Source organism: Mytilus trossulus, chromosome 12 (genome assembly GCF_036588685.1).
Source record: "Mytilus trossulus isolate FHL-02 chromosome 12, PNRI_Mtr1.1.1.hap1, whole genome shotgun sequence".
Classification (NCBI taxonomy): domain Eukaryota; kingdom Metazoa; phylum Mollusca; class Bivalvia; order Mytilida; family Mytilidae; genus Mytilus; species Mytilus trossulus.
This window is the reverse complement of record NC_086384.1, coordinates 34,472,637-34,485,656: the sequence shown is the minus strand read 5'-3', so window position 1 is coordinate 34,485,656 and position 13,020 is coordinate 34,472,637. Positions and strand designations below refer to the sequence as shown.

Below are 13,020 nucleotides of genomic sequence, written 5' to 3'. Positions count from 1 at the left end.
TATTTGTGTCTCATCTAATTTATACAAGAAAAGTGACATTTTTTTATGAACCTGTGTCAACGTTGTTCCAATGGAAACTTTTATTATAAACATTGTAGTAATAGTATTCCTGTTGGAACTGCATGTATTTGGTTCAAATGTGATTATTTAAAGATAGAATTTGTGATGATTCACCAGAATTTTGCAAAAGACACACAATTTGGTATATTGCAATAGAAATTATATAGTGAAAACATGCACTTTTTTCTTCAAGAAGAGGAAAAAAAAAAAAAAAAATGAGAATCCTGGCCTTGAGGGTTAAAAAATCCAATTTAAAATATTTTTTTTTACTGAGTAATTTATAAGTAATGCAACACATGATGAACATGTAAAATATATATACATATAAGGTTTATTCATGTAGATGTAGCATGTAGCATGTAGTATTTGATTTCTTCTGAAGGTCAACCATGTAGGTATAGATTAACAACATTGAAACTGAGTATAGTTTATGTCATTGACATGTATGTATTAAAGTTTATTGACAAAACCCTGGAGTTTTAAATTTCATTCAGATTTTAATTTTATAGCTGTCAATGAAATTTGATAGCAGAAAAGGTCAGTAAACCGATGTGTCACTTTAACATATAGTGAGAAAGTTTGTTAGAAATAGAATTAAAGGAAAAGTGGGGTACATGTATACCTCACCTGGGAAGTATTTAAAAATAAGTAAATGTAGTATGATTGCCAATTAGACAAGAAGATCAAATGACATAGTTAATTGGTTTTCAAAGCCGTTAAAGAAAAACTAAGAATCAGTAGCAGATGCAGGCGGGATTGTGGCAGGCTGCAGCACCCTCCCCTTCCAAAATAAAAATGCAAAGCATGGGTTGCCCTCTGCATAATAAAGAATATTTTCAAAAAAAAAAAAGTTTTAGGCCCCCTTTTATACCTAAAGTGTCAGCTCTGGTGTGCGTTTGAACCAGTCTTATTAATGAGAGGAGGGTTCGACTCCAATCTAATTTGAAAAGGCTTGCCAGGTTTCCAGCCGAAGGTCATTGTTCTCTCTCCAGGTATTTCATCTTCCTACAACAATAAAAACTGGTAGTGATGATATATATCTAAGCTAGCAGACAAACAAACAAACATACATACATTTATATGAATATTATATAAAAAAGAAGATGTTGTATGATTGCCAATGAGACAACTATCCACAAGAGACCAAATGAGACAGAAATTAACTATAAAAAAACCCAGAATATTCCAAAAATATATATTAAAAAAAGTCTTCAACAATGAGCAAAGCCCATACCACATAGTCAGGCTTCGACATGACAAATGTAAAACATTTCATACAAGGAAAACTAAAGGCCTAATTTATGTACAATTTTTTTTCTTCTATACTTTAAATATAAGTATTCATGTACAAAATGATGAATTTCATTGTAAAAGTTACATAATGTATGCCATTTTTTAAGCTGCAGGGATGTGGTTCAGGTTTACTTATCCTAATATCATTTTAATAGTATTATAACTTAATTTTATGTTTTTCAGGAAAAAGATTTTGAATTTTTAGATGACGAATTATCATTACATAAAGTAGAAAAACGTTCTGTAACAGACGATGAAGATTTTTTAAATGATGAATCAGGATCAACACCAGAGGGCAGTGGTGACACTGACGAAAAAGTCAGTTATAGAGGTAAATACATTTCCTGTAAACACCATCATTTTATGGATAAGAAAGACAAAATTGTTTACTTTTTTTATTTTATGCAATGAAATTATTACATAAGGTCAGGTATAATACTAAAATTACATATTTAGCTCTATAAGTTCCAAGGACACAGTTATTGTACTTAAGGAAGCTACCTTGTTATGTTAGAGATTTTTTGTCAGATTTTCGGAATCCTCTGGTTTTATCCATTTGAATGCTTGATAAAATTTGCCCTATGACCTCCATTTTTCTTTTTGTAGATCTTTTACATGTATAATGATAATTAAGCCATCTGTAAAAGTCTTTTAAAATTTTAATTACTTTTTAACAGTTTTTAAGAACTTCAACTTGTCAATGGTAAAGCTATGAAAAGTCAAGAGAGAATATTTTCCCGCCAAAATTTCAATTGCTAAATAATGCGAAAACAAGCGCCTTGATCTATATATATTTTTTGCTCTTTGATCTATATAAACTAGCTATAGTGTTTTGAAAAGTTAATTACTTTGAAACTGAGAAGCCAACTCCCTTATAAATATAGTCCCTAGTGGGAACAGTGTATAACTTGGATTTTTTATTTGATACACTTTCCCAATTTATTTCTTGATATTTAATGCATGAAATATTAAGAAGGTGGATCAAATTACATGTTAAAAAATTAGGGTGCTGAATCTTTTATATTACATGTATTATATTTGGTCCAGTTCAAATAGGTAATTTGATTACTTATAGGAAGCTGTCAACTAAATTTTCGACCCCCTTAACACAGAGTTGTCAATATTTTCAGTTATAGCAGGTAGAAGTTTCTATAATTTTTATATTATTTATCCCACTAGTAGTAAACTACACTATAAAAATCTTTTTGAGATAGAGATGGTGTGATTTTTTTAATTTGAATTTATTGTCTAAAAAAAATACACTATACAAATTAATTAACTGTGTTCTTGGGCCTTTTTATGAAAAGTGTTGATTGATTAGTAGGGTTACAGAGGCAGATTTAGGGGGGGGAGGGCAGGGGTCCCGCCCCCCCCCTTTTTGGAAAAAACTTTGGTTGCTTATATAGGGAATCACTGAAGCGTGACTTGAGCGGGCCCCCTCTTAGTCAGTCAGTGCAGGGCCCCCACTTATGAAAATTTCTGGATCCGCTACTGGGTTATACAGTATACACTTCAAATATCTGAACGTATGTCCTAATTTGGTTACTTGTACATTTCTGGCACACCTAGACCGTGTTAAAAGTTTAAAACATATGCAGCAATGATACATATATAAACCATGTTTCCTACACATTACATGAGCATTGTATGTCTCGAAGACATTTGTTAGTCAAACTAAATTGATATATGTTATTGTTTTATGAGACTCCCCCACTCATAAAATATCTCAATGAATTGTCATAATTCAATTTACTTCTTTTATATGTGAAGCCCTCTTTAAATATTTATCAAATCTGGAATCAAACAAAAATTATCACCCATGCAACAACAAAAACCCCCACTATAAAACAACAAAAATAAATAATTTGATAAAAAATAACAGACCCCCTTAACACAGAATTGTCAATATTTTCAGTACGATTTGCAAGTGTAAATTTGAACTTATTTTTAAACAAAGAAAAAATAACAGGACAAAAAGAAAAAAAAACTTCAGATTAAAATTGAATACAAAGATCAAAGCATAAAAAAAACAATGTATAAGAAAACTAGTAAAAAAGTAAAAAAATAAAAAAAATATTTCAAAAATATATATATAAAAAAAAACTTGAATTGTTTTGACCTTACTTATTCTCTTTTAATTGGTTTATTGAATGCCTGAGTTTTTTAAGACATTTTATAAGGTCACATTGGTCAGAAATAAAAACTAAAATGACAAATATAAAGTTTGTTGATATTTTGTTTTGCTAGAGTTTTCTTAGACCTTTGAAAAACTTGGTCAGGGAAAAAAACAAATATGGTAAAATGGGTCAAGTTTACACTTGTAGGCCTAGAACTATATAATATAAATTTTGTTTTGGGATTTTTGTGGCTGACATGAGTTTTCTTAGACCTTTGGTCATAGAGGAAAACCTATTTGACCAAATAAGTTCAAATTTACACTTGCAAAGCTGTATAATATACTTAGGACTCCAAATTGTATTTTTTTTTGTAAGGATATTTTGGCTTGCTTACGATTTCTTAGGACGTTGGTGACTTTGGTCTTGTTGAAAAGCAGTACATGACAAAATTTGGTCAAGTTTACACTATAAAATATCAAATGTACATAGATATAGGAAGATGTGGTGTGAGTGCCAATGAGACAACTCTCCATCCAAATAACAATTTAAAAAGTAAACCATTATAGGTTAAAGTACAGCCTTCAACACGGAGCCTTGGCTCACACCGAACAACAAGCTATAAAGGGCCCCAAAATTACTAGTGTAAAACCATTCAAAAGGGAAAACCAACGGTCTAATAATCGTTTAGCTACAAATAAAATCATCAGATAACTGCATCTGGCCTATCACAGTTTTTAATAAAGACAACTTATCCTATTTACATGACTGAGCCAAGGGACAGAGTCTGACATTTTTACATGACCTGAGGTAAAGATCACATGACTTGAGGTAAAGATTGTAGATGATATGTGAGACTTACATGTTCAGGGTCGGAATCTTCACAGATTTCTCTTCATCTTATTTGTGATTTATTTATAGCCGTAAACAAAAAATCAAAAGTGTTTATTTGAAGTTTTTGCTTGTTTGCTGTTGGCAAATGTAAAAATAGTTGTCAATTTTTGTATACAGTTACTGTTTAATTTTTGTACATGCTAAATTGAGAAGTCTAGAGGCTGTTTCAGTTTAAATTGAAAAAAGCTATGTCTGTTTTGTTTTACTAACATCATTGTAGAATTTTTAATATATGAGTTTTCATAAGAATTACTTGACTGCTTTAAAAATGTTCGTATTTTTTTTTCATATCAGAGCCTTTTATAGTTGACTATGCTGCATGTGTTTTGCTCATTGTTGAAGGCTGTACGGGGACCTCTAGCGTTAATTTCTGTGTCATGTGGTCTCTTGTGGAGAGCTTTCTCATTGGAATTCATACCACATCTTCTTTAATTTGTATATAGCTATATCCTTGTGCTAATTTGGTTATATCTGATCCTAATAATAATATGAAATAAGAAGATGTGGTATGATTTCCAATGAGACAACTTATCTATGATGTAGATATTAGGATGTCAGTCTATGTTTGTTCTGCCTCTGAACACTTTGTCAATGTTTGTTTTAGACATTCCATCAAATATTTGTTCCTGGAACAATTATTCTGTACCGTTTATTTCATAAGGAACAAATGGTTTCTCTGATCTGGTATATTCATGTAAAGTACATAAACATTTTTCAACTCTTTTTCATTAACACCCTGTCATGTTAGTGTAAACATCACATTCATTTTGTATGTAATACATCTGAATCTGATGGGACAAAGATGTTATAGATTGTTGAATGGGTGATTTGTAAAGTTTTTATTAGGAGATGAAATGGGGGTTTGGCATGAACTTAAGTAACAAAAGAGAGGAAAAGGGGCTTTGAGCATAGGTCAAATCAGTTTTATGCTTTATCAAGTTATGAAAAAGGGCTTTGAGCAAAGGTAGAATCAGTTTCATGTTTTATCAAGTGATTAAAAGGGGCTTTGAGCATAGGTAGAATCAGTTTTATGTTATATCAAGTGATTTAAAGGCGCTTTGAGCATAGGTAGAATCAGTTTGATGTTAATCAAGTGATGAAAAGGGGCTTTGAGCATAGGTAGAATCAGTTTCATGTTATATCAAGTGATTAAAAGGGGCTTTGAGCATAGGTCAAATCAGTTTTATGTTTTATCAAGTGATGAAAAGGAGCTTTGAGCATAGGTAGAATCAGTTTCATGTTATATCAAGTGATGAAAAGGGGCTTTGAGCATTAAGGTCAAATGAGTTTTATGTTTTATCAAGTGATGAAAAGGGGCTTTGAGCTTAGGTCAAATCAGTTTAATGTTTTATCAAGTGATGAAAAGGGGCTTTGAGCATAGGTTGAATCAGTTTAATGTTTTATCAAGGGATGAAGAGGGCTATGAGCCTAGGTCAAATCAGTTTATGATATGGTTGATATGTTTTTAAATGAATGACCTCTAGTAAGAGATAAATTTCGAAACAAACAAATTTGGTGGACTTGTAGTGTTTGATCTTTATGAAGAATAAATATATACATGTATATAGGTGTACACCTTTTATGGCTTTTGATAGTAATAATTTTATCAATAGGTGGGGCTCTAAAAAAGCATGACTCAGAAAAAAAAAGCTGTACATAGTTATTGATTGTTATACATAGGATTGTTAATTAATGTAAACTGTATTATATATATGGTTACTGCAAATAGGTTATTTGTTTAGGGTCCAGCTAAAGGACGCCCCCGGGTGAGGGAATTTCTCGCTACATTGAAGACCTGTTGGTGACCTTTTGCTATTGTTTTATTTTTTGGTTTTATTGCATGCCCGATTTATGAATGTTTCAAGTTAATTAAATAAAGGACAGTGTTTCACATTGGACAAAAATTTAAAAAAAAAATCTGGCTTGTAAATAGCCAATAAAATCTTTTAAAAGATCTACATTCTTTGACACAGGTTAAAAGATCTCTACGACATTAAGTGTCTAGGTTAAGTAGCAAAATATAGACACAGAGATAATATTTACATTTTGTTATCTTTAGAAAGTGGCCATTTAAATCAAGATGATATCTTATATTCATTTTTGTATAGTAGACTAATTATATATTTAAAAGAAAAACATTTGAAACGATTATGAAACATTAATTAATTATAAGGAGAGTTAAGGTCAAGAAACAGGAATTTGTTTTGGGCTAAGTCACTGATTTGGGTAGCATTTTACATATAACTTTTGCTTGTACAATGAAAAAATGGAAAAAAAAACAATGCTTTTATCTCTTTACTGATTGAATTCTTTCAAAATACAGAAAATTGTTTAGATAGCAAATAAAATCAGTGAAAATTAAATTCTAATCTGAAATTTCTGTGACATCAGCATATTTAGTATAACTTGACCTTAAGTTTCTATTGTATTTAGTAATTTGTAGAGATGATGGATTTTATCATTAGAAGTAGAAATAAGTACTTTTGGGTACTGTGGATTCATTTATTTTCGTGGGTACCAATTTTCGTGGATTGCGGAAATCTTGCATATTCGTGGATATTTAAATTCATTGTTTGAGAAAAGTTTGCATAAATTCCTATTGAAATTTTGTATTTGGTGAATATATAGATTCTTGGTTCCCCTGTTCCCACGAAATCCACAAAAATTGGTATCCAACAAATATTAATGAATACACATTAGAAGTAGAAATAAGTACTTTTGGGTACTGTGGATTCATTTATTTTCGTGGGTACCAATTTTCGTGGATTGCGGAAATCTTGCATATTCGTGGATATTTAAATTCATTGTTTGAGAAAAGTTTGCATAAATTCCTATTGAAATTTTGTATTTGGTGAATATATAGATTCTTGGTTCCCTTGTTCCCACGAAATTCACAAAAATTGGTATCCAACAAATATTAATGAATACACACTTTTGAAGAAGTAACACAGCTGCGTATGTTTCTAAATAAGATGGAAGGCACTTCTATACCTCTGACCTTGACCTTTTGTGTAAGGGGTTCAGTTATACACTTATAGAAGTCTACTGTGTACTTTTGTTCGTAGAGGAGTCATTATTGTTTGGAAGATGCTAATTAATGGATTTTGTTTCAGAGCCAAACTTAAAATTCTTTCTGAGTAAAGTGCACATACTTGTTTTTTTCTTCATAAAAGCTAATGCTTAAAGTAACAAAAATCATGGAAATTGAAACATTTATGCTACATGTTTCAAGTTGAGTGCCAAATTCTGCCACATTATTTTCACAATATGGTTCTAAGGAAATTACTTAAGTATATGTATGAATACTTGATCAAATTGCAGTTAAACTTTTAAACTTTTGAAACCTTTGTGAAATCAGTTGCAGTCTTCCAGAAATGAAATATGTCAAAATAAATGACTGTGAAATTGGTTATTATGAATTCACAAATGGAAATGTTATAACTGCCACCAAAATGTCATATTGCGTGTCAAAGCAACTGTTTCACTAAACTATTTGTTTTTATGTAACTTTCTATTTCAATTGCATATTTCAAGTGATGATAAGGTAAATGGACCTGTGACTTTCATTCCTGTGACTTTTTTTCCTACATTTGATTACATTAAGTACATAAAGTGCAATTTGATGGGAGTCAAATTACCCTTGCGAAAATGGTGCAGGATATCACAAGATATCCCCAGGATATCTCAGGATTATCTTGAGAAAAATCACAGGGCAATCTTGAGATATCCTGATTAAAAAAAATGTCAGGATTTATTTCTGCAAGGGTTTAAAGTGCCCTCAAAAAAGTTTGATCAATGTACAGTAAGATAACAACTATATTTTTTTCTCGAGAAAAGGGGGTGAGTCATCTTTTTTAGTATACCATTGTTTAAATCGACTTCAATAAAAAGCATTTTGTTTTTATTCGAGTTTTTGAAAATACTTTTTATGGCCCTTTTTTTCTAAACGCCTTTAGATATTAGGCTGATTTTTGGAATGTGAGTTAACAATGATGAGTTACAGATCAAGTTTAAGTTTTATCACTATGCAAATTTTTGTGGAAATTACAAGCTTTGGACTTTGATAAATTGTGGAAAATCACAGTTAAACAGACTTTTTTTCTAAACGCTTTCAGATATTGGGCTGATTTTTGGTATGTGAGTTACAGATCAAGTTTAAGTTTTGTTCCGCTTCTGTAATTTTTGCCAAAATTAAGGGTTTACAACTTTGAAAATTGTAAAAAAATCACAGATTACAGACTTTTTTTTCTATATGCCTCCAGATTTTGAGCTGATTTTTGATGTGAGACTACCATCATTGTTTGGGTCCACATGTGTTATTGAAATTGCAGATTTTTCAACTTTTTGAGAAGGGGCCATTCCTATTGCGTCGCTTTGACACATCTAGTTATTCTATTGAAGTTAGGGAAAAATATGAATACATCATTGACTTTAAAAAAAAAAAAAAAATCTTGTTTGTTATATTTATTATTATTGTCATGTGGGGCTATTTTATGTGGTATTGGTTTTGCTCTTTGTTAAAGGCCATATGATGACCTATAGTTGCAAACTTCTATGTCATTTAATCTGTTGTGGAGAGTTGCCTCACATCTTCTTATCTTTATACAGCAAATCTATACTATTAAACGAGAAGACCTCATTTTATGTGTTACTTCTCTTCCTTCCAAATCCATTCTTATTATTATACAGTTTGGGTAATTTTGGGAGAAAAACGGGAAAAAAAAGGCGTCAGGGTATTATTCCCTCATCGGGCTGACTTATAAGTCATGAAAGACTTGTGGTCTTTAACTTTATAAACATTATTTTCATATTAAAAATTCTAGGATAGGACAATTATTTTTCGGGTTATTCTTCATGTATTACTATGATTTTACCTATAATACATGTATGTAATAATATATAGAGAGTCTCTAGATGATCGCAGGGGAGAATCAAATGGGAATCGATTGTTAATAGCAACAAGGATTTGTTTAGTACTATACAAATCCTTGATAGCAAATACGGTACGCTTTATTTATAATATATGTATGTTCATATAGTATAGAAAAACGAGAAAATTATGGAATTTGATAGAAAAAAGAAGGAGGGATTAAAATAATTGTCAGTGGCAGATTCAGAATTTTCATATGTGGGACCCACTGCCTAAGAGGGGGCTTGCTCAAGATAAGCTTCAATGATTCCATATGTAATCAACCATTTTAATCTTAATCCGCTTCTGCTGTTTTGATACCTTTTCTGAAATTCTCCAGAAAATATTTTTCAAAAATACATTTTACAAAAGTTTACATACTTTCAACCAAGTTCTAAATGCCCGCGATTTGCCGGGTGTGTTCTTATAGATTGTGAAATGAAAAACATTAGCTTAAATAAATGCAAAGTATCTCAGTCACAAGGATTGGCAAGCAAAATAAATTTGAGCCAAAATGAAAACTGCATGTGTCAATTTTATTAAGTTATATAGTGTACGGTTCATAGATTCTCTGTTTCTGTATCACTGCACTATGCACATGTGGTCTAAAATAAATTAAAATAGAATTGCCAGATTTCTGGAAAATTAGAGATTAATTACTAAACGAAACACCTGGATTTTTCATCTGATTTTTAAAAGTGAAATTCACAAAATCACAGCCTTGCGAAACTGTAATAGTGTGGTCAAGGGAAAAAGACATCAACCCAACCAAACACAAAAAAGTAAAGAAAACTAAAAACACATGACGAGTTTAGGTGTGCTTAAAGCGCCATGGGTCAGTCTTCACAATCAAGTTTTGCAGCACATTTTTTGGGAATCTTTATATTGAATCTAATTTGGACTGCGCGTAGTACAAATTCTTATAGACCTAATAGAATTTTACAAGCTTTGGCTGGTGGGTCTACTAAAGACTTCTAGGTACAAGCATCTATACACTGATTCATTTTCTTATGTTGAATTAATTTGTGGTTGGAAATTCCAGAGAGATCTGAGAAGAATTTCATAGACTTTTTTTATAGATCGTAATTATCTATTGGAAAGTATTTATTTTTTATGATCTTATATCTGTTCCTCGTTTATGAAAAATCGTTTGATATTACCATTAATTGTTAAGGTACCAATTACATAAAAGAGATGGATATTACAAGTTACCAATTACATAAAAGAAAAAGGTCTGTTTGAATCGTTAACATTCTTTACTAATGTAATAACATCGGATGTTGACCTTCTCAGCTTTGGTGCATCAGTTAAATTGCCAGACGTTTTCATGTTTACATGCGAAAAACTTGAAAAACTTAGTAAATTAAGGTGGGATGTGGTAATTTTTGTCTATACTGAAGAAAATTATAAACATTTGAAGATCATTTTGAACAAAAAAGATATATTAATGACACTTATAAGTCACTTTAAAGAAAATTAAATATTTGAAAATAATAGAATTAGAGGAGGAATATTTGAAAACAAGAGTAGGAACAAGTTGTAAATATTTGAGAGTTAAAATAATTGAAAATATGAGTAGGAGTAATGGAGGCTGGAAATTGTGTATGCCAGACACACATTTCCTCTATAAAAACACACCCATTTAATGCTGGAATCTACAAAGGCCAATAAAAAAGCAGTGGCGGATCCAGGATTTTTCATAAGTGGGGGCCCACTGACTGACCTAAGAGGGGGCCCGCTCCAGTCAAGCTTCAGTGATTCCCTATATAAGCAACCAAATTTTTTCCCATAAAGGGGGGACCCAAGCCTCCTGCCTCCCCCCTAAATCAGCCTCTGAAAAGTTGTTGTTCTTGGTGATAATTGCCCCTTTTTGGAAGTCTGATAGCTGAAGTCTGATGAAAGGAGTTTTTGGAATACATTGTATATCAAAGAGACAGCAAACTAACAACATAAAAAACAAAAAAGACAATATTACAAACATGCTGTCTGCAACAATAGCCAGGTGTCAATACAAAATGTCTGCTGCAACAATAGCCAGGTGTCAAAACAAAATGTCAAGCTTATAATGCACTAGCTTAAAAATTTTGGAATAAATTTATTTTTAATTTATTATTCTTTGTTGGATACCAATTTTCGTTGTTTTTGTGGGTACAGGTGAACCATGAATACAAATGTTTAATGAACTACAAATTTTCTATAGTCATGCAGTGTATGCCCGATTGGCAAAACCACAAAATCAAATATTGTTGAAAAAGTTTGTTTTCTTCCCACGAAAATAGATGTAGCCATAGTAGCTGAGATTTCCAGTTATAAACATTGACATAAAATTTAGCAAACTTAAATAAAACTAACATGAATAATCATTACCTTGAATCACTGAACAAGCTTTAAACTACCTTTTTGTGAATCTATGAAAAATCCACTAGAGTTATATTGTAAAATATGTTTGGTTAAATATTACAATAAAATTTATCTGACCCCAGATGAATTATCACGTTGTGATTGGTTAAACGCCGTCACATGGTGACCCCCTATGAGACCGTATGGGGTTAGTAAGTTTCATATGGGGTTCGTGACGCGTTAATGGCGCCGTCATCTATTCATGTTGTTGTGTTTCATTGTTTATTTTTCAACAAAACACCGCAGAAAAAGTCCAGCATCCGATAAATCCGTTATACGGTTAACTACTGACCCCCTACGGATCCATAGAGGGTGAATAAAATTCATAGGTAACTCGGCCTACGGCCTCACCCCCTATGGATCCGTATGGGGTCAGTAGCAAACCATAGAACTTATAATATTAGTCCTTGACCTTGTTTTGTCAGAATATTTTTTCATGATTATCAAATTGCATGCTTATGAAAACTTCACCCTAAAACCATTCAAGTGTAACTTATTTGTCTGGAAAATTGTGAGTTTTGAATTTGATCTTATCCGAAATGGATAAAGAAATATATATATGATGATTAAACCAGAAGTTCTTAGTGCTAAGGCAGAACTCTGGGAAACTCAAAAGTCAGTTATAGATTAACAGAAAAGCAACCTAAAATATGCTGTTGCACTTTAACTTTTTTAATTTCAAAATCTTATCTATCATGTCTATTGAATGAGTACGGTAGTTCTTTTTTGAGATTTAAGTAAACAGAAATTCATTTAATCCTTAATCTTAAGGAACCCTGCACATGGCAGGTGGGATTGACTCCATTATCAATAATTGACTAGGATTGTCAGTTTTCCTGCAGAAGGTGGCACTTTTCTGTGAGTTTCTAGCTTTAACCAATAACAACTGACCCAAAAATTAAGGACATTAGGTATGAAAGTGGCATTAATTTCAACCAACAATAAATTAATGGTTTAAAATTTCTGGAATAAGAATTATTGTTAGCCAAAAAAATCATTGTTAGCAATATTATATATACAAAACAGTTTTTGATTCAAAACAATAAAAAATTTAGTATGAAATTTACCATCTATTTGGGTCAAGCGGTACTTAGGAGGTCAAAGTAACACATTCAACATGTAGCCTTGGTACACAACAAACAGCAAGCTTTAAAAGGCCTAAACAAATGACTACTGTAAAACCATTCAAACAGGAAAACCAACAGTCTAATCTTTATAAAACATGAGAAATGAGAAAAATTGATATCACATCAACAAACAACTTTAACTGAACATCACAGGTTCCTGACCTAGGAAAGGTGCAAACAAATGCAGAGGATTTAAACATTTTAATAGGTACCAACCTTCACC

General features: G+C 31.5%; 1 protein-coding gene across 1 annotated transcript in view; it reads left to right on the top strand.

Annotated features, from left to right (window-relative positions):
- LOC134693874 (basement membrane-specific heparan sulfate proteoglycan core protein-like) overlaps positions 1-13,020 on the top strand; it is a 172,506-nt gene that overhangs the window by 13,329 nt on the left and 146,157 nt on the right. The window contains exon 2 of the mRNA XM_063554809.1: positions 1,537-1,684. Within this exon, the coding sequence (XP_063410879.1) occupies positions 1,537-1,684 (148 nt within the window). The remainder of the gene's footprint in view (positions 1-1,536; positions 1,685-13,020) is intronic.